Source organism: Suillus fuscotomentosus (genome assembly GCF_016647785.1).
Source record: "Suillus fuscotomentosus strain FC203 chromosome Unknown F5891scaffold_63, whole genome shotgun sequence".
Classification (NCBI taxonomy): Eukaryota; Fungi; Basidiomycota; class Agaricomycetes; order Boletales; family Suillaceae; genus Suillus; species Suillus fuscotomentosus.
Genome location: NW_024539575.1, coordinates 15,198 through 40,107, shown reverse-complemented (window position 1 = coordinate 40,107; position 24,910 = coordinate 15,198). Strand labels below are relative to the sequence as shown.

Here is a 24,910-nt window from a genome sequence, read left to right as displayed (position 1 = left end):
GTCCTCACCCTCGCATGCCTCCGGCTCGTACTTCTCTACCGGCTATCCGTTGACCGGATCCTCGGGACCGTTCCTCGTCCCCCTCCTATCGCACCAACGTGCGCACGTGCCTTCGGGCTATGACTCGTTCTGACTCGTGCCACCAATGTGGCTTTCCTTATCTTGTCTTATCTTTCCTTTGACTCGTGCATGCTGCACATTGTATCATTTACCGTTGGCTCGTTCCAACGTTTCTCGGTCTCATTCCACATTCGACCTTACATCACTAATCAGGCTCTGCTACCAGCGTACCTATACCCTTTCCGTTTCCCCTTTGCCCTTACCTACAGTACGGTAGCCTTGCCCTTAACCCTTTCCACTTAGTATAAGTAGTCGGTCACTCTGTACTAGATTCCCTAACTTGAATCTACTCAATCTTCCCTCGAACATACTTCCCTCTAAAGCCCCCTCAGCTTTAGTCTCTAGTATCTTTTCTTAGGTGCTCATCGCGCCTAAGTCTACCTCGATCGACTACTCATCGTTCGGACAAGACTGTCCTCACTTTGAGAACGTCAGTGACTTTGAAGACATCCGTCTTAGAAGTCACGTGACACGCGCGTCTCTGATATCTGCCGACTCGACGTCGCCAGTCTCAGTCGCTACACCGGACCCTTCCGGTTACGTCACGAACATTAGTGGACAACGCCTCTCTTAGGGCTCCGCATAACAGATCTATTTGAGTGCGTAACACTGGCCAATTTATGAATTCCATCAAATCCAAGTCCTGTTCCGACTCAGATTCTACCCTGACTGTAGGAGCAGTAGCAGCCTGAGTGATGGCGGCGGGATGATCCGCTAACTGGGACTCAGGCTCGGAATCATCATGCCCAGGCCAAACTTGAACACCATCATGATGATCCACGACAAGACTGCTTGGTTGTTCTGACTTAACCTCCACAGTTTCCACATTGCTTTGAGAGCCAACTTGAAAGGAATGATCTTCCTTAGCCCTAGGCTTGTCTTTGGCATTCAATGTTGAAGCGGACTCCACTATGATCGCCATATCACCATGATTGACAGAGACAGCAGCAGGACCTGCAAAGAAGTTTGTATGTCTGTCATCCTGAAACTTGCAATCAAGAATGCTCACTTTCAACTTCAACGGGCTCGAAACTATAGTGGATGAAGCCATCAAGCTTACGAGTGGTCTGGTTTCATTTATGACGACCTCTTGATGGATCACAGAAATTGAACTTGACGTTTTGACCATTGGCTGCCACTAGAATGTCAACAATGGTCACTACCAACGAAAGGATATGTATTTACCCATCGTTGTACAAACGCAAGGATCTGAGTCAGATGAGAGGAGTACAACACGGATACACGAGGCTTCAACTCAACTTAATTGACTCAGACTCGGTGCGGCGGCTAGGCTTCATGACTAAATACATGTAAGTGCAACCGAATGCATCGTGATAGCGTCGGTTAAGTGAGTCACGGTCTGAACAAGCAGGTTGTAAGGGCGCTGGATTACAAGTTACAAAGCCTACTGGCCACGGCAATGTTCCACGTCCATCCTCGAGGAATGACTCACTCGGACAAGAGCGACAGAGATGTCAACTCTTCCCTATCCTGCTGCTAAGTCGACCTCAGGTGTTCCAAATGCTGTTTGCGAGTGGGCCAGACTTTACCGAAGCCGAGATGTCTGCCGGTACTACTTAGGTAGATGATGGTGAGCGCCGAATAGTGACACCAGATGAATATGGATTGACTGACTCAGATTCTCGAAGCTCAACGCTGTTATACTGGTCGATGCAGCATGTATCACCCCACGCCCAGCAATATCCCACATCACAAGCGACTTCGCAGAACTTCTGCAACTTCACAATTGTTCCAACCAGATCCAAGTCCCAAATCTGCAGGGTTCTTAATGTTTGAAGCAGTGATGATCCAGAGAGCATCTTTGAAGAACACGACTGATGATAACAGTATCCGTACATACTTGTGGTGTGTTCATATGGAAATCTGCTGGGAATCGAGCTGATCGGATGACCAGAAGAGGTGGGTATGTCGAGGGTGCGAGTCTGCACGACCTTCAATGCCATCATGAAGCTCGCTCCAAAGCTCAACTTCACTCCCTGGCCTTTGTTCTATTTTTACTATGTTAGTATTCCCTGTATCAGAGTCACGGTGACACATTACTAGGATTAGCGTAATCAAGGATAGTACAGTGCCCAATGCCTGGCCTGAGGAAGAACAAAGTTCTTCAAGATTGAAGTTGGAGTGGCAGATCCGGATATTAAGAATCTAATAATTGCCTGGATCAGTACAATCACGAAGTTCTTAAGTCCAGACGGCTCCAATGCTTACGTGGTCATACTAATCAGATGTTTCCGAGATGTTTTGCATGCTGCTGTGTTATGTTTCTGTCTCCTTTTTATCGTTCACCATGGATCCTCAAAACAGTTGGCCTAGAAGATCTCCATACCTGATGCTGAGTGCCAAGTTGACTCCCACTCGCTATCTCATTCCCAATGGCTATCAGGCACAAAAATCTGAACACAAAAAGGGTATGTTATCATCTTGTGAATTTTCAAGAATGAAACACACTAATATCTCACATGCTATCAGGTGTACACTGTGTCTTTCCTGACCTTCATATTGATCCTGATATCGGCATTCCAGGCTAATGCTACATGACATCCACCCATCCATCCAGCTCCACGTCAAGTCCCACCAGGCTTCTTCGATCATGTGCAAGATGGTGGTTCTGTGCATTACCACCATTCACCTGCACTACATGCTCTGATATTCATATTTTCAGTCTTCCACCCACCGTCTCCATCCTGATCCCTCTGTACATCACCTCCGCAATACTTTTGTGCTGTCCGGGGGATCACGTTCACATGTGCTTCTCGCTGACTTACCCTGGCTCTTCTACCGTTCCCCACCCAACCTCAGCAACATTCACGCCTGAACTCAAAAACAAGATGTGTATTGTCTTGTGACTTTTAAGAATGAAACACGCTAATGTCCCACACACACAAGCTATCAGGTGTATGTTGTGTCTTTTTCTGACCTTGATACTGATTATTATATCAGCATTCCAGGCTAATACTACGCGATGTCCACCCATCCATCCAGCCTCACGTCAAGTGCCACCAGGCTTTTCGATAATGTGCAAGATGGTGGTCCTGTGCGTCACCACTATTCACCTGCACTACTCACTTCTGATATTCATATTTCCAGTCCTCCAATACCCACTGTCTCCATCCTGATCCCTCCCTGCATTGCCGCTGCAGTGCTTTTGCACCACCCTGGGGATCACGTCCACATGCACTTCTTGTTCGCCTTACCCAATGCTTCCATCATTTCCAATCAAACGCCCATGAAGATATTAAACTCCAGCAACACACAGGACCTGGTACTTTCTCTTGCTCCAGTCCTCCTATTGTCGATGTTCCTGCACTAGATGACAAGAAGGTATGTCGTTTGGAGGATGTGTTCTCAATGACTGGTGTCTCAAGTTTCATCTGCAGGCACTGTATATTGCTTGGCAGCCGGAACGAGCTAGCGACAAAGCAAAACGCGTTGACAACTCAAAATGGTGGGCTCATGTCATGCTGTTCCTCTGCTGTGTGTCTCCGTCCAATGACGACGGTCACTGATGGTGTTAGAACATGGACAATTGTATTCACATTGATGTCCTCTTTTTGTTGTATTTCAGCATTTTTCTGTTATCATCATTGACACCTCGCATTCTAATTTGTCTGTAAAGTGACAGGGGAAATCCATATTGTGTATTTTATGAACATCGTTGATAGCCGGCAATGTGCGCTCAGAAACTGAGGATTTGACACGCAAGTTCTCAAACACGAAAGCGGTGCATTTGGACGTACATGATGTTGCGGAGATGGCAAGGTTGATTCAAGGTGCTGATGTTGTTATTAGGTGTGTGACGCCCTATATAAAATATACACGATCTGAGTGATGATCAATTTGAAATTAGCTTGCTCCTAGTTCCTTTCCATCCTGCCATTGCAGAGCTGTGTATTCAACACCGTAAGTGTTACAATCATGCTTTTCTTTCGCTTCTCTGTTCTCTTTGTCCGATAGTACACTTTTCATTTATGATCACTTACCTTTCTTGAACTATGTACTTATATCTCACGACTACCTTGGTCCGTGCGCACATATTGACTTATTTAAGCACGTGTATTAGCCTTGTAGAACTTCACTTGAATCTTACTAGGTTTTACCAGAACTTCCTTCGCTTAAGACCTCCAATCTTAAGTCGTCTGAACTAGCATTCTTAGTTGAAGCACTCCTTCGACTAAGTCTTTACAGAACCCCTTCTTTTCTGAAGGACTTCACGAAACTCAACAGCTCGAAACTCTGTCAAGTCGCTGTTGTTAGAACTACCCTAGTTCGTAACAAAAGATTCAAGTCTTTCAAAAGGACACCTGTATCTACACGTGTTCTGAAGAAAAGAAACAGAAGAACAGATAAGCCCTGACTGAGCAAGACAGCTAGTGCAGGCAAAGAAGAAACGACAAACTGACTTCACTCACTCCCACCTTCCAAGCCCTTAATCTCAGTACCCCCATACCGCCACTGAATATGTCATCTTCATCGAAACTATTCGAGTACAAGATTAATCATCCGCCCATCTTCGATGGAGATCGAGAGAAGTCTAAATCTTTTATCCTATCCTGCAATGCATACATGGACATTAACAAGGAGTTATACAAAACCGACAAGCAACACGTCATATTCATCACCTCGTTTATGAATAAAGGAAATGCCTTGCTATGGAAAGAAGAATTCCTGACAGACGCCCAACATGTCAACTCCTCTGGACAAAAGAAAGGATATGGAACGATGAAAGAATTCATGGAAGTATTCGACAAAGCTTTTGGAGCTATTGACCCTTCCGGAACTGCCTTAGCAAGAATCATTCACCTCAAACAAGGCAACGGAGAACTGCAAAGCTACATCGCAGACTTCCAAAGACTCCTCGTGCAAGCAAAGATCAAAGAAGAACACATGAAAATATTCCATTTCCAAAATGGGCTGAACACCGGACTCCTTACAAAGATATTCAATGCTGGAGGAGTTCCGAAGAACCTAGACGACTATATCGCTGCAGTCGTGGATATGGATAACTGCTATATGCGGCTCCAATCCATTAGGGCAAGTTCTTTTCCCCAAGAAAAGAAAAGAAGATTTGGGGATCAGCGATTTGTCCCCGCTAGGGACAGAGACGCCATGGTGATTGACAGAATCGGTAGGCTTACCGAAGCTGAAAAACAGGAGCACATGCGGATCGGAAAATGTTTCAACTGCCATCAAATTGGGCATCGCGCCAGAGAATGTCCTCAGAAAAAGAACGGATCTTCCCCACCTATTCGACAAGTGGAAGAAAAAGAAGAAGAAGCAAGACGAGTCAACGAGGATTTTTGAAGAGGAGGTCTACGTCGACGGTAGTATCTCCAGAAGAACCAATTCGTGTAATACAAGCAATAGGTGAAAGAAAAGAACTTCGTGTCCCAATCACCCTCGTCTCGCGAACATGTCCAGAAAATGTCGAAACCAACACAGTAATCGATTCCGGAGCAGCTGGAACCTATATCTCCAAAGACTTCGTAAAGAAGCACAAGATCCAAACCAAGAAACTGGAAAAACCGTTCTTTATCAGAACCGCTGATGGAAGCTACTTTAGTAGTGGACCAGTGGAGCGATATTGTATGCTCATCATCAAAGTCGATGAATGAATGATGATCGGAAAGTTCAATATCACAAAGCTAGGAACTAAAGATCAAATTCTCTTAGGAATCCCCTGGCTTAGAGCGATGAACCCATCCATTGACTGGGCCAGTCAGACTCTTTCCCTCCCTGCAATGGAGAAATATACGGAGGTAGAAAAGTACATAAAAGAAACATCAAGACCAAAGAAAATGTTCTTCAAAGAGTTCAATACCAAAGAAGATGTATGGACAACTTCACCGGTATTCCCCGGAGCTCTTACAGATGACGGAGAATATCTCAAGAGAATAGAAGAAATTCCAAACGAAATGCCAAAGTACAGTAATAAAGCTCAAGAATTCACATCCGAAGAAAAAGTCAAACAGAAGAAAACCTTTGAAGAACTAGTCCCCTCTTACCTCCACGATTTCTCAGATATATTTGCAAAAGACGGTCTAAATCAACTTCCCCCGGAAAGACCCGGTATTGATCATCGGATAGAAACGAAGCCTGGTTTCATTCCAAAAACGTCCAAAATCTACCCTCTTTCCCACAAAGAACGACTCGCGGTTAAAAAATTCATCGCTGATAACCTAGCTAAAGGATTTATTGTCAAATCAAAATCTCCACAAGCAAGCGGGTTTTTCTTCATAGGAAAGAAGAGCGGAGAACTTCGTCCATGCCAGGACTATCGCTTCCTTAACAACCAAACAATAAAGAATGTGTATCCCCTTCCACTTCCTTCATCTTTGGTCGAACAATTACATGGTGCTAAATTCTTCACTAAAATGGATATCAGATCCGGATATAACAATATTCGTATCCATGCCGAAGACAGGTGGAAAGCGGCATTCATCACGGAAGAAGGATTATTTGAACCAACGGTTATGTTCTTCGGATTATGCAATTCTCCTGCCACATTCCAAGCCTATATGGATAGCACGTTCCGAGCGGAACTTAACGAAGGATGGCTGGTCATCTATATGGACGACATCCTAATCTTTTCCACCACGATCGAAGAACATCAAAAATGAACTCGTGTTATCTTAGGAAAGATTCGTCAAGAACAACTGTTCTTGAAGCCAGAGAAATGTACCTTCGACTCTCAAGAAGTGGAATACTTGGGCATGATCATCAAACCGGGGCACGTAGAAATGGACAAAGACAAAACAAACGGAATACAAGACTGGCCGGTCCCTCAATCAGTAAAAGAAGTTCGCTCCTTTCTAGGATTTTGTAACTTCTATCGAACCTTCGTCTCTCATTACTTGGATATAGCCCGACCTCTCATTGATTTAACTATGAAGGACGCAATGTTCACCTGGACCCCATTATGTCAGCAAACATTTGAAAAACTCAAGGCATGCTTCACCAGTCACCCGGTACTCCGTAATCCTGATCCTTCTCGGCATTTTGCTATTGCAACGGATGCCTCTCTTGTTGCCTCTGGAGGAGTGCTGCTTCAAACAGACGAGAATGGTAACTATCATCCATGTGCCTACCTTTCTCAGTCGTTTGGACCAGCCGAACGAAACTACCCAATCCATGATAGGGAATTACTGGCCATCATTCGAGCCCTTTCTCATTGGAGACATTATCTAGAAGGACATCCTTTCCCTGTCCTCGTATTCACCGATCACATGAATCTCTTATATTTCCGAAAATCGGAATGACTCTCTAGAAGGCAAGCCCGTTGGCAGCTATTCTTGACTACCTTCGATCTGGAATTACATCATGTTCCTAGATCGAAGTTAGTCGTTCCAGACGCATTATCCCGACGACCGGACCATGATGACGGATCTGCTGATAACCAGGAAACAGTATTACTACCGGATTCCATGTTTATCCGACTCATCGATGATGATCTTCGAGCTGCTTTATCTTCGGAAACTCGTGATCCCATTTTTGCTACTGCACAAGATGCCTTGAACAGACTTTGCCTACCCCCAATGAAATCCTCTCTCTCGGATTGGTCGATTTCTGATGATATCCTTTTTTATAAAAATCGCGCGTATATTGCGCCTGACCATCGGCATCGAATCCTGGAGAAGCACCATGATCATCCCACTGCGGGGCATCCTGGCCGTTTTAAAACGGAGGAATTAGTCAAACACGAAGCATGGTGGCCCAGTATGGGAACATTTATTAGGAAATATGTTGATGGATGTGCGACTTGCCAGCAAATGAAGGTCGATACCCACCCTACCACCCCTCCCCTAACTCCTATCACAACCACAGCCACCCGTCCATTTGCGCAGGTCTCCATAGATCTTATCACCGACCTCCCTGTATCCTCGGGCTTCGACAGTATCATGGTCGTGGTAGATCATGGGCTTAGTAAGGGGGTGATCATTACCCCTTGTCACAAAACCATATCTTCCAAAGGAGTGGCAAAACTTTTCCTAAAACACGTCTTCAAACACTTTGGTCTCCATGACAAAGTAATTTCGGACAGAGGACCCCAATTCCTCTCCAAATTGTCGCTAGAATTGGCATGACTCCTTGATTACACCATTGCCCCTTCCACCGCGTATCACCCACAGACCGACAGACAAACAGAACGGCTAAATCAGGAACTAGAAACCTATCTACGAATATATTGCCAGAACAACCCGTCCGAATGGGTAGAACATCTCCCTATCGCTGAATTCGTCCACAATCATCGGAGACATGCTACAAAAGACGCCTCCCCCTTTTTCATCATGATGGGATATGAACCAAAGGCTCTTCCACACATTCTCCCTGAATCAAAGGTACCCGCAGCAGAAGAACGAGTAAAACTTCTCCAAAAGATAAGGGAAGAAGCAGTGGCCTGTCATAACATCACTATGCAACGAATGATGGAAAGATCCTTCGGGCAGAAGTACCAACTGTGGAAAGTAGGAGATAAGGTATGGCTCTCTTCTACCAACCTCAGGTTAAAACTTCCATCTCGGAAACTCGCTCCAAAACGATACGGACCATTCGTTATCTCCGCAGTACTATCACTGATCACTTTCACACTCCAATTACCACCGCAATGGAAGATCCACCCCACGTTCCACGCTTCTCAGTTTTCGTCCTATAGCGAAAACAACGAACACGGTCCGAACTTCTTAGAACCACCACCTGATATTCTAGAAGAAGAAGAGGAATATGAAATCGAAGCCATCCTTGCGCATAAAGGAAATGGGAAAAGACGCCGTTATCTCGTATCTTGGAAAGGATATTCTTCCGCCAGTAACGAGTGGATTCCTGAAGAGAACCTGGGAAATGCCGCGGAAACCCTTGACACCTATAAAGCCAGAAACTCGCTTTGAAATCAAAAACTACATCGACAATATACTCTTTACCCAAACCCAAGAACTCCAGCAAGAATGTCTTTCCCAACCTCTTTCACACTCCCCTACGAATCCACCTTCTCAACCACTACATTCGCAAATGATGAAGACCGATATGAAGCCTTTATCACCAATGCCGAAGATCTCACCCTCATTGAAGCAGCTATGCTCTGTCCCCAACACGCTATCGAACTCAACAGAATCCTCTTCGAAAGAAACGCATACTCCATTAATCTCCTCGTCAACATCATCAGAGCCATAGACCTTATCGAAAGACTTACACGTCTCGTCGAGGACAAATCAGTCTGACATGGCATTATGCACCTTCAAAAGCGTATACGCAACTTTACTCTGCGTCTTATTCCTGATGAGGTTAAAGATGATATTAGAACCATCATCCAAATTGTCGCAGAACGATCAGCAGGCGTTGCTCGTCCGCCTTCTCCATCCCCTGTCAATAGAACAACTGACAACCCACCCCCGTCTTACCACGATGCAGTACCTGTACCTCCTCCTCATATTCCTAACGAGCTGTTGGCTGCTGTCAATAGTCTCACGCAAACCACGGAAGCCATGATCGCCGCTCTCCATATAGAAGAACATTCCCCTCCAATAGAACGACAAATCACACCACCTATAGTTGCCCCCATCGAAGAAACTTGCCCGCCTAACGCCTCCATCGAAACACAGAATCACCCAGAAAATCATTATAAAGCATTCTCCGCTACTCATGAAGAAATAGAAGAGAACCCTAATGAACAATATCTTTCCTACTACGAGATCAAAGATCTTTCAAACGCGCTCGAGGCACTTCATATTCATCCTCCTATGACCATTCCTAAATCATTATCCACGCATATGTTCAAAGACGGGATTATCCCTGTCGAGACGCTAGGAGCAACTGCTCCCTCTACTCTAGCTGAGCTAATCACGGAGGCAGAACGACAAGACATTGCCTGTAACCACCCTATCGAACGAAAATCATCCACCACTTTTTGAAAAAGGACACATGGACAGTCCTATAAAGGAAAAGGAAAGAAGCAGGCTACTAGTGCAGATGAAGCATTAAGCCCGCGACCTGGTCCCTCCCCGTTACGCTCTACTTCATCCAATCCAGATGAAAATCGGGTTTGCCGATACTGCAAAACTCTTGGGCATCATCAAGTACATTGCCCAGACTACTACTGCAGAGTATGCAGAGAGTTAAGTCCTGGACATCTTTCGTTCTATTGTCCTAGGTATATGGGCAGTACGCCTACCACTCTGACTTGGAAGGATGAGGGATTTTACACCGCACTAGCTCTTTGGGAAAACACTAGAGACGAGCAATATGTTGCGCAATGTCAGGAAGAAGAAGCCTTCTATCGCTCTGAGCAACTAAAGGGAGGTTCTGACGACTTGGACTATTGCGATGACCCCATCTACTATGCTAACCTAGATGATTAAAGTCGGTGACTTTATGCCTAGTAGGGGGGTAATGTTACAATCATGCTTTTCTTTCGCTTCTCTGTTCTCTTTGTCTGATAGTACACTTTTCATTTATGATCACTTACCTTTCTTGAACTATGTACTTATATCTCACGACTACCTTGGTCCGTGTGCACATATTGACTTATTTAAGCACGTGTATTAGCCTTGTAGAACTTCACTTGAATCTCACTAGGTTTTACCAGAACTTCCTTCGCTTAAGACCTCCAATCTTAAGTCGTCTGAACTAGCATTCTTAGTTGAAGCACTCCTTCGACTAAGTCTTTACAGAACCCCTTCTTTTCTGAAGGACTTCACGAAACTCAACAGCTCGAAACTCTGTTGAGTCACTGTTGTTAGAACTACCCTAGTTCGTAACAGTAAGCACCTCGTGACAGCGTCATACATCTTGCCTGCCATGTGTGCCTTACATGAACAGTCAGTACACACAAATATTCATTATCACCTGTGCTGATGGTGTTTGCTTCGTGTCATTTGTCATAATCGCCCGGTCGCCTCTGGAACATTCTGATGTTGGTGCTATGGAATGATCATTGGATCTGGAACACATCACAGAACACAGGGCTTGATCAGCAGATGTGCTTTTGCTAAATGAGATTGGTCTTGACCCAGTGATTGATCACTGCTCTGCTTTATCACTGCTTGCGCAACTTCAGTCAGATACCCTGGGTTTGCTGATTTGATGCACACCTTCAAGATCATAGGGCTGCATATGAATTTGCGAATGACTCCATTGCCGTATGATGGTACATGGCGAAATCTAAGATTAAGATCATCAGTTTTATAGGTGGAAAGACGATTGATATAAAACGGACCTGTAATCGAATTGTGCAATGAGGTCGTCACCACCAGGAATGCATAAAGCAGACAGATGAGATGCGTAAACAAGGCCTTCCATGTGCCCAGCTCGCATTCGTGCATGAAATCGACGACGAGCATGCGAAAAGTATCTAATCCTAACGGACCAAGCTTTTCAACAAACACGTTCTGATTAAGAATCAGTTACTAATTAATATGTTTCGTTCTGGAGCACTCACAATGGTCGGTACCCACGATCCTGCTCCAAGAAGTGTCTGTACTTTTGAGCTGTTAATAGTATGTCCCCATCCATAGATGAATTTGCGGGCCTCGACAACTCTGGTGAGTGAATAAGCTCTAAGGTTAGCTATGTGATCTTGCATGTCGCTGAAGAGACCCAATAGATTGAATGACACTTTTGGCATGAGACAGCGCGGACATGGGCATGAGCCCATGTCTTTGATTGATGCTATTAAGACCCTGAAACGGTGGTTAATTGAGCCAAACCGGATATGTATCATGGAACTGTATGGGTATAGACCCAGATGTGTATACCGGATGGACCAGATGGGCATTGCTGGTAAGAATACATTGCACCGGATAAGGTATCATGGTCTCCGGTTAGTGCACTCTGTATGTACCAGATGTGTTTACCTGCCTCATATCTCACCCCATCCCTCGGCCCACTCGTCTCCAGTTAGCATAGTCTGTATGCTCCACACGTCCTTACCCACCTCATATCCCACCCCATCCCTCGGCCAATTCATCTCCAGTTGACATACCATACATGTACCGGCTATATTTACCTGCCTCGTATTTCACCTCATCCCTCGGCCCACTCGTCTACAGTTAGTAAACTATGCATGTACCGGATACCCTTACCCACCTCATATCCCACCCCATCCCTCGGCCAATTCATCTCCGGTTGACATACCATACATGTACCAGCTATATTTACCTGCCTCATATTTCACCTCATCCCTCGGCCCACTCGTCTACAGTTAGTAAACTATGCATGTACCGGATACCCTTACTCACCTCATATCCCACCCCATCCCTCGGCCCACTCGTCTCCGGCTAGTACACTCTGCATGTACCGGATGTATTTACCTGCCTCGTATCTCACCCCATCTCTCGGCCCACTCGTCTCCAGTTAGCATAGTCTGTACTATGTGCACACCCTTACCCACCTCATATCCCACCCCATCCCTCAGCCCATTCATCTCCAGTTAGTACACTATGCATGTACCGGATACCCTTACCCATCTCGTATCCCACCCCATCCCTCGGCCCACTTGTCTCCATCGCACACTGAATTCATGTATATGCATAGATATCCTATATAGTACATTCCTATACTACCATCTACATAATATACCACCAGCCCATCTGTTTGGAACAGGTACACACCACCCACCGGCCCACCTGTCTAGCATGTATATACATAGATATCCTATATAGTACATTCCTATACTACTGTCTACACTATATACCACTGGCCCATCTGCTTGGAACAGGTACACACCACCCACCGGCCCACTCGTCTATGATGGTACACTTATTGCCATGGGCCCACGTGGGCTGGCCCGCCTCTATAGGTATATTGTCACCCTGAGCTGTCCGTCTAATACGGGTATAAGTTACTGTACTATGTGAACATTGTCGAAATTGGGCCATGTCCACTTTAATAACAAACTTCAAGTGTTATTATCTGCACAGCGAACTTGAAGCAGCCCGGACTCGCGTGTATCTGCAGGAATTGAGTCATGGGTAGCAAGATAGAACCTTAGCACCCTCCCAAACCAAGCACGGTAGTCGAATGGACCTGAATGTTACCATACAAAACCTCAAGCGCAGCAAAAGCGACAGGCAGCCCGACGCACTGCGCCATCACAGATGCCTCAGAGTTGCCATATGCCACCAAACTTGACGTGTGAACTTCTGTGGCCGAATCTATAGATGGGAGCGATGGCTGTGCGACGATTTCGTGCAACAGCACATATCGCATTCCCCGGGGTTGTATCTGAGCTTGTGGGCAAGGACCGAGGTGAAAAGTTCGATCGGCGCTTGTGGTTTGAGTTGTGTTGATAAGGGGGTTTTAGATAGGATCTCAGGCGTAAGGTCCTGCCAGTCCAGAGCACCAAGTGAACTTTCCGCATGTTCGGTAGTCATGACGGTGGAAAGGGCTGACAAAAACGAGCGGCAATCGCTTCCAATCTGCTTAATGAAAAAGCTTGCTGCGCAAGACTTCGAGGATATCTTACAGGGTTGTCTCTCCACTTCCTGCGCTGACGTGCATCGCTGATATCTACTATAGTGTGCTATTCCTGTCTTCGAGGGATTGTTCCCAAGGGACCATGATGCCATTGTACAGACCCTCCTGTATAGATTTGCGCATTGGCATGCCCTTGCCAAACTCTGGATGCACTCCAAGACTACCCTATTAGCTCTGGATGATATGTTCAAAAGGCTCTCCCGCCAGTTGCGCAAGTTCAGTGACTTCACGTGCGCTGCTTTCGCCACCATGGAACTACTGAAAGAAAAGGCTGCTCGTGAGCGCAAGATAGCACGTGAGCACGCAGGTACTAATAATCCAGACGCTGGAAGTAGCGGTCGCAAGGCTAAAAAGTTTAATTTGAACACATATAAATTTCATGCCATGGGAGATTACGTGCGATCAATCCGGCTTTTTGGAACCACCGACTCCTTTACCACGCAAATCGTACGTGAATCTCTTTCATGTTTTCTCAACTCGTCTTAATTTCGGGCAAGGGAGAGTTAGCATATAGGGCACTGAAAGTGTTCTATCCTTTGACAAGCAAACTAGACACCCCGGCCCAACTTGCTAGGCACGAGTGTCGCCGATGTTTGCTCCAGCGTGTGGCAGACACGACACACAGCTCATATGCTAACCAGCAAGCACCAACTGACTTAGTACCTGCAGATCTCAACGGTCATCACTATATCACAAAGCTTAGCCACAACAATCCAATATTCATATTCAAATTTCTTCAACACCATGATACTGATCCAGCTGTAGCGGTAGGCATTACTCTCTGCATTGTCCATTCTTACTTATGATGAACCGCAGGGGTTCATACCAAAACTGAAGGATCATATCCTATATCGACTTTGAGGGTTAGATATCGGTCATTGCGACCATACTTTTACAGATGATGAGCATAGTACAGTCATCATCCCAGACAGTAAGATTTACTCTGTTCAAACAATGCAGGTATGTCACGATTATGTGCATCACATGTTTTGCTAGGATATGACAATCCCTCGACTTGGCAGGTACATTATACTACTTACGACCTTCGACGGGAGTATGATATCATTAATCCTCGGATGCATCCCGATGTCATGGTCCTATCTGGGGAAATGAATCCACATCATCCGTATTGGTATGCCCATGTCTTAGGCATTTATCACATGGATGCATGGCTCCGCAATGAAGATTCAATGGACTTGAAGATGCATCAAATTGAGGTCCTCTACGTCAGATGGCTAGCACCCTTAATCGACCACCGGTCAGGGATTAGATGTGCGCGTCTTCCACAGGTCGCTTTCATTGAAGAGTCTGACCGCGACGCATTCAGCTTTCTGAATCCGGGCCAGGTTATCCAAAGTGCCCATTTGATTCCTGCCTTTGCTTCTGGCTGCGGAACAAGTTCCCTTCACCACGGAAAGTCACTCACACGTCAAGATGATGAATTAGATGATTGGGAGGCATATTATGTTGGCATGTAAGTGCCATCCCTCATCACATTTTTTACTCGAACTGTTGACCGCTCAGATTCATCAATCGAGACATGTTTATGCATTATATGTACTATGGAGTTGGCCATCCTACTGCTGTGCGGGAATTGACAAGAGATTGCATCAATGCGGAGCTTGCGGACAATTCCTCAGACTCGGAGGACAGCGAGAATGATGAAAGAGAGGCTATTCAATGCTACAACAGTGATGGCGAGGGGGACGAAGGCGATCAAGATGAGGACGAAGAAGAGTGGGATGGTGAAGAGTTCAATGACCATAATCCTGAGTGCGGAGAGATGGGGATAGATGATGAGGACGATGAGGACAAGGACGAGCATTTGTCCTTTTGAATAGCTTGAGTTCTGCCCATCCACAAACATTGATTTTTCTATTCCTTTCTGGATTCTTCACACCACAAAGACTCTTTCGCGGTGGCTTCATACTTGATTCCGAAGTGCCAACTTTGAAACTGCCCGCTGGATGTGTCTGGCTTGCGTAATGCCAAATGCTAGCTTACCCATGTCCGCCATAATGTGATTTGAACAACACAACTTTGGGATCCCGCTGGAGTAAGCTCTGAGGCATGATGGGTTGGGTGAGAGATTCCCCGATGTTTAAATCACAGGCGATCAGTGTCCGTGTTCATCGCCAGTTGCTATCAATTGTCGCGGGAAGATTGTGGGCTTCACTTAGTGATGTTCTGGCTTGGCTTCAAGCCCCAGGCCAGGCCAAGCTAGGCCTAAATAAGCCCAGCCCTAGGACACGGCCTGACCAGGGCTTTGGTCTAGGCTTCAATTTCACAAAGCCTAAGCCATGGCTTAGCAGTGTATGTGTTGCGCCAGACAATGATGAATCGTTTCCCACAGTTTAGCTCAACTCTATCTATTTTAGTATTTTGTATTGCTTCCCAAAGTTCCCGCTCACGCTTCTGTTGGCATATGGTGGGTCGGTATCAGCTTCTTAGTCCATCATACCATGAGATATGTCAGAATGAGATCACAGTGAGTTGCAATTGTTATGTTATTTGAGTTTGAAAGCTTGCTAATATTTACCCCGTCCATGTGAAGATCATGGAGAAGGCATACACCCTGTCGCAGTTTTGAAGATAGGTGTCTTGTTGAAGAAGATTGAAGGGCCCTCATATACCAGTGACAATCAGCGAGGATGGCATAGAGAACCTGGCACCGTTCAGGTAAGACACCTCCGGTATCCAACCCACTTCGCACACTTACCTGGGTTGCATCTGCCAGTTGGTTTAACACAGTGAGTAATACAACAAACGACACATGTCTTCAATTGTTCAATAACCACTTCCAATAGGTCACGAACTACCTTCCTGTCATCTCATTTGCAGTCAACGACAGCGCTCCAAACCACCTGAAAGACACGGCCACAAACTTGAAGAATGGCCAAGGATTTGCCATGAACATCATCAGCGAGGTGTTTATTGAAAATGCACATGTGGCTGCTGTAGATGCTGACCTGCACCAAACTGGTTCGGTGCATGGATGACTAATGCTCTCCCATGAGCCTAATACCCTAGAAATCACTACGAAACCATTTCCCTCTATTCTAAAGCCAGAATGCAGCTCAGACAAATATCTCATTTCATCTTTTCAATGGAACTCGGACAGGCTGAATATTTTTGTATATTTAATTCTGCGATGAATTTTGCTTAGTCATCCTCAACAATGACTCAGGCTGAATCCCACACATGTCAGGTGACTGTGAAAAATAGTTCTCGCATGGGTTACCCTGGGAAAACTTCCTCAAAACCCTAAATACTTGCCTCGCATCATTTTCTCATTCAACAAAGTGACATCAGAATGGAACACCAATGATCATGAATATTTCTCTTGCAGTGCACAATCAGCCTGTCACATGACCCTTCAGTCACATGATGCTAAATCACATGATCTTAAGTCAGGTGACTTTTGATCCAAATCAAGTGATGACAGAACACTCAGCCCAAGCATGCTGACTAATGCTGACTAATTATGGTCTCATTTGGTGCAACATAAGCAACCCCTGCAAAATGATTTTTGGTACCGCTGACTAAGCTCACCCCTCATAGATGGCGGGAAAATGTAGCACAGCCACCCTTTTTTTTGTATATAAGACCCAAATTTTTGCCCAAAGAAGAGAGCTTTTTAAGCCCCACTTTCAGAATAAAATTGTGTGTGAAGTGTGATCATTGTCAACAACAGTGACCAGGGCTGTCAAGTACCTTCAGCAAAGTCATTGTAACCAGTAGTCAGCCAGCAACTTTCAGTAACCAGCAAGCCCCTAAGCTCATCAGCATCAGCATCCAGCAACACCCTTAGCTCATCACCACCAACAACGACCAAGACCTTGAGCTCACTGTGCTCAACGACCGACAGAACTTTTTTTATTTTTTTTCTTCTTTGATTTTCTAGTTTTCTTCTTTCTCTTTTTCTCTTCTCTCTCTCTTTCTTTCTTTGTCTTTCTTTTCTGTCACTCTTTTGTTTCAGTTTTTGTTTTTTTTTTTTTTTTTTTGTTCTTTCGCTCTTTCTCTCTTTTCTCTCTCTCTGTGATCCTCTCTCTTTCTTCTCTTTCAAGTTTCAGTGCTAAGCTTTCATTCATATTTTCAGAAGCTTTTGTGTTGTCTCTTTCATCCATCTAGACTCCGAATAGTTTAGTGGGGAGACTTTAGGGATTGACAGTAACGCTTGACCTCACTCATCTGAGTAGTGATACTGAGCCAGGATCTTCCTTGTCTGCTAGACTTTAGTTGTTGAATAGAGGACTTGGTACTGAAACCAAGGATGTCCGTTCCTGATTCTGTTTAATACTCATCGTGAGTTCCTTGGCAGCAGGCTCAACAGTGAGCTAAGAGTTCTACAGAGCATTGATTAGTCTTGACCTTTGATTCTACCTGTTTGTGCTGAGGGGGTTGATTGCTATAATTCCACACAACTCTTTCGAGATACGATTGTTACAAGGCATTGTTGTTGAAGGAAGGTTTGAAGAGGTGTCTTTTTTTCTTTGTTTCTTTTTGTCATCACCATACCGTTGGGTTGACTAGTTTTCTTTCGTCTTTCAATCACTGCCATACTGTTGGAGTGATTTCATTTCAGTTTCATTTTTGTTGGATTGACTGCATTGTTGCTGACCTTACAGAAGTACTGTGGTCTGACATAGCTTGGGAAGTGTAAACAGCCACCCACGAACGACCACATTATCAGCCATTGGTATTTGTCTGAATCGCTGACCATGGAGATATTTGTTTTTATAGGTGTTTATCTATAGATCATCTATCTAAGAAGACAACGCCCCTCCCGATGTCAATGAGTGGACTCTCAGTGATCTAACAAAGGAGAAATGTGTATGCGTGCACCTTCATAACATGATATATGCGCTAACAACGACACGTTCAGGTGGAAATAAAAGCCTCACATGTCAAGGAAAGCACATCGACATGACCTTCTTTTTCAGGCACCTGAACCATCCTCTCTCGTGGAGTCAGAGGAATGTAACGACTCGGAGTTGGACTCGAAAGCTGACAGAGATGATGTTGCCAATGAGGAGGACAGTTGGGATGCCTTGATTTCAGGTGATGATGATGCTGATAATGAGTTGTCTGACTTTGAGATAGTATACTAGACATTTTGTTGTACTACTAATATATTCCATCTTTGCATGGACTCGAGCTGTGGCCTTGTCTGGCTCAAGCCCCAGCTTTTGGCTGGCTTGGGCTCACGGCCTAGGCTTGAATTCTGGTGAGCCTAAGCCCCCATAGGCCAAGCCAAAGCCGGGCCGGAACATCACTAGCTTCGCTGCTGTCTTACGCTGCTCCACAACATCAGGCGCCTTGCTGCTACCTGTTGATTTCAAACTTCAATTGCAAAGGTCGACGACCAGATACATGTTCCACATAGTGAGACGTGGAGGTTGCTCCCTAAAATAATGTTCTTAGCAGGGATCCCCCGTGGTCCGTGGATTTGCTTCAGAGATGTTTTGCGAAAAGTCTTGCATGACATTAGAATTGAGCCAATATTTGATCGGAACTGAGAACAATCAGCGACATCAGCGCTAGTGAGCTTCCATCCCTTACTGGTTATGAAGATAGCATGTTACGATTTTGTCACTACAGGCCAATCTACATCTGCTGTCAAGGGCTAAAGCCGTTGTCCTGCAGAAAGTCTCGAATAACATTAACATCAAGCTAATATTTGATCAGAACTGAGAACAATCAGCGACATCAACGCTAGTGAGCTTCCGTCCCTTACTGGTTATGAAGATAGCATGTTACGACTTTGTCACTAATTGTCAGGTCAATCTCTGTTAGTGCTGCCACGATCCGGTCCAGAACCATGGTTCGAACCGGACTTTTGGTCCGGTTCTCCATGGTCCGGTCCATGGTTCTTACAGAAGCCTGAACTGGACTGGAAAATGGTTCTGAGTTCTAGGTCTTCCCGGACCATCCCAATTTGGTTCGGTCTTCCCGAACCATTCCAAACCCTCATCGACTTCGACTTCGACAACGTCGGTCTCAACGTCAAATTATTGTCTTCAGGATTTGCACTTTTAGTTAATCAGGCTACCTTCAGCCCTGTTGAAGGTAAGTACCCACTCTCAGACTCTCACCATGACTGACGTATACTTAACCATGTTATCTATATTCCTAGATAGCTATGATCTTCCAGCGGCTTTTCACTTTCGGATATGTTTGTTCTGGGATTTGCACATGTTGTCTCCTTGCTCCGTGCACAGATTTAAAACAAGGTCCTGACAACGAAATTGTGAGTTGTCTCCTTGAAATGTCTGAGGATTCGTGTGCTCTCAATACTGATGGCTCCCTCAAGGATGCCTCCGATATTATATTCTACAACGATCCAAACGATAGTGTACCACTGCCACAGGTTCCATCCTCAACTCAACCTACTGCAAAAGACGCCTTCTCTGTGTTGCTCCAGGCTGGACACACACCAGCGCTAGTAACGGCTGGTTCACGGCATTCCACCCGCACCTCAAAGCCCTCTGCTCATGTTCGGGATGCTGACAATGCATGTGCCCAGCCTTCATCTTCAAGCACTGCATCAAGAAAGTGTGCATTATCCAGTGCAACCAATCCTCCGGCGCCCAAAAAAGCTGTCATGCGGTTTCTGTCTCCTCTGGACTCTGATGAAGATGTACCTTCTTCTCCCCCTAATCCAGCCCCAGAAGAATCATCCTGTGACGAGCTCATCCCTCAACTGGACGACGAGGATCACGACGATGAAATAAAATCTGGGAATGAAGATGCCACTCAGATGGTATGTACTTCTCACATTATGTATATTGTTCTCAGCTGACAATCATGTTTAGCTTTCCAAACATGAACGTACAGCGGATGTTTGTACCATATTTACTTGCACTTCTGATGGGTGGGTTTGCAACTTATGCAAGTAAGTCATTCATCCTTCGATTGTTTCTCTAAGTTCTAACTTTGTATAAGGGCTACTGGTGAACCGATCTCAAAGCATACCTTTCGTGGTGGAACTTCGACATTGCGGACTCACATTGTCCGCAATAAACGGACACATTTTCAGGTGTACCATCAGCGCTGTGAGGCTGCAGGCATTACGATGCACCCTCGCGCGATTCCACCTGGAGAAGACCTTGCCATGACCCAAACAACTCTTGATTCCAGTCTTATTTCGAAACCACCGGTGTTCACCAAGGAAGGGCTACTTGAATATGTCATGGAGCTTATCGTGACAGAAGACAAGGTACATTTTTTATATATATCCATCTAAAGTTTATTCACATATTCACATCATGCCAGGCAATACAATTAATCAATAAGCCAGTGTTTCGACATTTATTACAGTACAGGACTGCATGTCACAACAGCCATGTCAACAACAAAACCTTCGAATCAGTACGGTGAGTCCTGGATGCGTGATGCGATCATGGCGCGTCAAGCCGCTGACCATCACGCATACAACCCTCATCAAGAGCTCTCCGCATACCTCACTTCACCATTGGAGGAAACAGACAACGTTGTAGCGTGGTGGGGGTAAGTCCATCATTACTTTCTTTGGTTCCTGGCTAACATTTTTGATTAGTTACACTCACTGCAATACCCAACCTTAGCTCGTGTTGCGCGTGATTACCTTCCCATTCAAGGCAGTGCTGTCCCATCTGAATGCGCGTTCTCCAGCGGGGGGATCACATCGACTTTGCACCGCAATGCACTCGTGTCATCCACCTTCTCCACACTGCAAGTGTTGAAGGCAGCCTATCATAATGGACACTTGTCAGCAGCAGTTGAGGCAGAGGGGCATGCAGCTGGTATTATGTAGTTAAGCTAGGTAGTTTATGTCTTGTAGATGTAATACCAATGTTTTTTTTCATGCACCCAAAACTTATGGTTCGGTTCAAGTTTGAACCGGAAAAAACTGAACCGGACCGCAAAGAACGGTTCTTGAAGGTCCAGTTCTGGGTTCGATGATTTTGCAGAACCGGACCGAACCGGACCATGGCAGCACTAATCTCTGTGTGCTGTCAAGGGCTAAAGCTGCCATTGTCCTGCGGAAAGTCTTTTAATATGAAATATAAATGCTTTCAAGTGAAAATATTCAATAACACGGACGCCATTACACTTACGTCCGTTGCTGGCTGTGAAGGCAGTTTCTTATGACTTTTGTCGGAAATTTGCGAAAACGGTTGCAATGAGTCCCTATTTAGATGTCATTGAAACATTGCCTGAAATGACAAGGCAATGCTGATCACGCGTTGAAATGGTAAGATAATACTTATGACTGAGTTTCAAATTACATCACAGATGTGCCCTTCCCATTATCATTCCATCAGCGCCAGCAGTGATCTTTTTCCAGTTTCTCCGTCCTTCAGGTCTCTGTATATAATCCTGTGTTAGTTCTATCATCAAGAATGGCCCCCAACCGCACAAGGTTCTGCAACTTATGTGGTCAGGACATCAAGCCACGAGGTTGGACTACTCATCAGAAAGCTTGTGAGACAAATGCAGACAAGCGGCACCGTGATCATGCCATTGTAGATGCAATTCGGCAGGAAAAAGGTGCGCTTGATTGTATGCCCAATTTCAAAGCTAATGATTAGTATTCCAGCACAGAACGAATCTGTGCTTGATGGACAACGGACGGCTCAACCTAGTCGCGCTCACACACCAAGTATGTTTTCTATCATTTCAATGTTTGTCTTTTTGACTCATCTGTCCCTAGTCGAGGTGAGAGATTACCAGCATGATATTGCACATGACTTTGATGTGGACTTCAGCTTGACTGGTGAGTCTATTAGTACATATTTCATTGATAATCAATTTCTGGATCGCTATTACTGTAACTATGATCAATAATGCTATCGATTTTTCAGACCATTTTGAGCCTGAACTTATGGACGCCTCAGCACCACCCACCTATTCGCTTGATGACATCAAGGTCGAGCATCACCAAAATAGTGGCATCAAGGCACAAATCTATCCCTTCAACAATTTTCATTGTCGTCCTGCAACATCTTCGGCTTACACCACTCCCAATAACCACCCTTGGCGCCCATTTCAATCTCGACTTGAATTTGAAGTAGCCGAGCTTGCTCTTGAGGTCGGATTGAACAACAAACAAACGGACCGTCTCATCAACATTTGCCATCAATGTTCTCTCAGAAAGGATAGTTTTACGCTGAAGAACCATAAAGACATTCACGGCAAGTGGGAAGCAGTGTCCCATTGGATCACAAAGGTGATTCCATTCATTTTTTGCTGCATGGACTCTGAATTTGACCTTTCTCGAAGTGCAGTTCACGAAAGATGTGATCTCGGTCCCCTACGACAGCAAGATGCGGGAATTCGATGTATACTACAGAGATCTTTGGGATCTCACTACTGACCTACTTCGGGACCCTAACCTCTTCCCTCACTTCCAGTTCGACGCACAACACTTATCGAAGTTTAATGGGCAAACCTTCGTCCGCTTTGTAGATGAACCTTTCACTGCGGAAGACTTTTGGAATGTGCAAGTATGTATCCTGTAGTTTCAATCCTTGTTGTATGTATGTGAAACATTGTGCATTTGTAGTCGCAACTACCACAGGATGCAAAGCCACTAGCTTTCATCCTATACGCCGATAAAACAAGATTATCATCATTTGGTACTGCGAAAGGATACCCAGTTGTCGTGCACTTAGCAAATCTACCTACTGATATTCAGAACGGACGAGGTGTAGGTAATGGTTACATTGTAGGATGGCTGCCAATTGTATGTCCCAATGTTTGTCTCATTGTCGGTGCTGATGGTGGGGTTGTATTGTATTAGGTGACAGAAGATAAAGAGCATTCTGGAAAGTCAAGCTGTGTCAACTTCAAAAATGCAGTCTGGCACGAGTCATTCACGAAAATCACCTCTTCATTGGCATCAAAATCAAGGACAGGACAATGGTACCCCTGCCTAGATGGCATTGATCGGTGGTTCTTCCTTTGTCTACTTATTTTGTCAGCTGATTATGAGGAACAGCAAGTACTATCATTCTACATCGTGTTTTTCCTAACGATAATTTACAGGTGTGTTATGTCACTTACTCGAGGGGTCATGAGCCTTTGGTCATGTCCTATCTGTCTCATTCCTCGAGACGAGCTTTGGGATATGTCAAAACAATATACCCGCCGAATCGCCAACACATTGTGGGATATTGTACTGGCTGCACAGGAAATGGACACCCATGAAGAATAAGAAGAGCTTCTCAAACAACATGGACTTCGTAATGTTACTGTGAGTTTTGTGTCTACTATTTGCGACGCTCTTAGATTAACTTATTTTTAGAATTCATTCTGGGCCATCCGATATTCAGATGTACATCGAGCGCTATCGCATGACCGGTGTCACTACAACCATGGCGGTCTTTGGTCCCGTCATTACTGGGTCGAGCTGCAAAAGCACTTGACGAGCCTCGGAAGGGCAAAAGTAGCCCAAGTTGATAAGAAATGCGTCTCTTTCCCTCGATTATGTCAATATCTAATATGTCATCCTCTTCTACTATGTCATCAGTTTTGCAGCATTTCTCCGATGGCGAAATTTGAAGCATCTGAACCAAGTAATGAGTATTACATTTGCAGACAGCTCCGTCCATGAAGATATATCAAAGGTTCGTAGTTATTATTGTGCGCAACTATCTTGCTAACACATTATTTCACTACAGATGATAATATATGCTACGCACAACATCATAACAGAGGAAGCCTCTCCACTTGGGTACCTTCTAGTTCGCTGTGTACGCCTTTACCTCGAGGTCGACATGTACGCTGCCTTCGAGGTTCACACAACGAATACCATCAGCGAGGGCAGAAGTACTGTTCAAGCCCTAACGGCATTCATGAACATCAGGTAATCAACCCTGAATTGATATGACCAGGTAGTGCTGACAAATGAAGCACATTATGATACATCTAGATCTAGGATTACATATCATTATCTTTGTGGATCGTGTGTATGACAGAATACAAAAGTTTGCTAAGAACATGCCACCTTGATATGCATGTGACAACCACACATCACATATGTGAAACAATACAAAAGTGTGCCAAGGACATGCCACTGTGATATGCATGTGACAACCATGCATCACGTATGCGAAGGAATACAAAGGTTTGCCAAGGACATGCCACTGTGATATGCATGTGACAACCATGCATCACGTATGCGAAGGAATACAAAGGTTTGCTGAAGACATGCCACTGTGATATGCATGTGACAACCATGCATCAGATATGTGAAGGAATACAAAGGTTTGCCAAAGACATGCCACTGTGATATGCATGTGACAACCATATGTCACATATG

The 24,910-nt window shown here is 45.0% G+C and overlaps 6 protein-coding genes across 6 annotated transcripts; 5 read left to right on the top strand and 1 right to left on the bottom strand.

Moving 5' to 3' along the window:
• Positions 1–2,428: 2,428 nt before the first annotated feature.
• Positions 2,429–2,669, top strand: F5891DRAFT_1193870 (uncharacterized protein; the record flags this gene model as incomplete). The annotated part of the gene is made up of 2 exons (XM_041367837.1): positions 2,429–2,549; positions 2,611–2,669. The coding sequence occupies 2 exons, from the start codon at positions 2,429–2,431 to the stop codon at positions 2,667–2,669; spliced, it is 180 nt and encodes a 59-aa protein (XP_041221275.1).
• A 434-nt stretch (positions 2,670–3,103) lies between these two features.
• On the top strand, positions 3,104–3,647 carry F5891DRAFT_1193869 (uncharacterized protein; the record flags this gene model as incomplete). Its single annotated transcript, XM_041367836.1, has 3 exons — positions 3,104–3,175; positions 3,229–3,462; positions 3,519–3,647. 3 exons carry the CDS (start codon positions 3,104–3,106, stop codon positions 3,645–3,647), a joined length of 435 nt encoding a protein of 144 aa, XP_041221274.1.
• A 7,737-nt stretch (positions 3,648–11,384) lies between these two features.
• F5891DRAFT_930114 (uncharacterized protein) lies at positions 11,385–11,650 on the bottom strand (the record flags this gene model as incomplete). Its single annotated transcript, XM_041373940.1, has 2 exons — positions 11,385–11,519; positions 11,570–11,650. Coding segments are annotated over 2 exons (216 nt in total), but the record flags the coding sequence as incomplete, so codon positions are not given.
• A 7,855-nt stretch (positions 11,651–19,505) lies between these two features.
• Positions 19,506–21,191, top strand: F5891DRAFT_1193860 (uncharacterized protein; the record flags this gene model as incomplete). Its single annotated transcript, XM_041367835.1, has 6 exons — positions 19,506–19,674; positions 19,746–20,368; positions 20,421–20,500; positions 20,551–20,824; positions 20,906–21,114; positions 21,164–21,191. The coding sequence occupies 6 exons, from the start codon at positions 19,506–19,508 to the stop codon at positions 21,189–21,191; spliced, it is 1,383 nt and encodes a 460-aa protein (XP_041221272.1).
• A 798-nt stretch (positions 21,192–21,989) lies between these two features.
• F5891DRAFT_1193859 (uncharacterized protein) lies at positions 21,990–23,389 on the top strand (the record flags this gene model as incomplete). Its single annotated transcript, XM_041367834.1, has 6 exons — positions 21,990–22,137; positions 22,187–22,249; positions 22,301–22,363; positions 22,452–22,816; positions 22,875–23,093; positions 23,153–23,389. The coding sequence occupies 6 exons, from the start codon at positions 21,990–21,992 to the stop codon at positions 23,387–23,389; spliced, it is 1,095 nt and encodes a 364-aa protein (XP_041221271.1).
• Positions 23,390–24,167: 778 nt separating this feature from the next.
• Positions 24,168–24,458, top strand: F5891DRAFT_1193858 (uncharacterized protein; the record flags this gene model as incomplete). The annotated part of the gene is made up of 2 exons (XM_041367833.1): positions 24,168–24,215; positions 24,270–24,458. The coding sequence occupies 2 exons, from the start codon at positions 24,168–24,170 to the stop codon at positions 24,456–24,458; spliced, it is 237 nt and encodes a 78-aa protein (XP_041221270.1).
• Between the last annotated feature and the right edge of the window lie 452 nt (positions 24,459–24,910).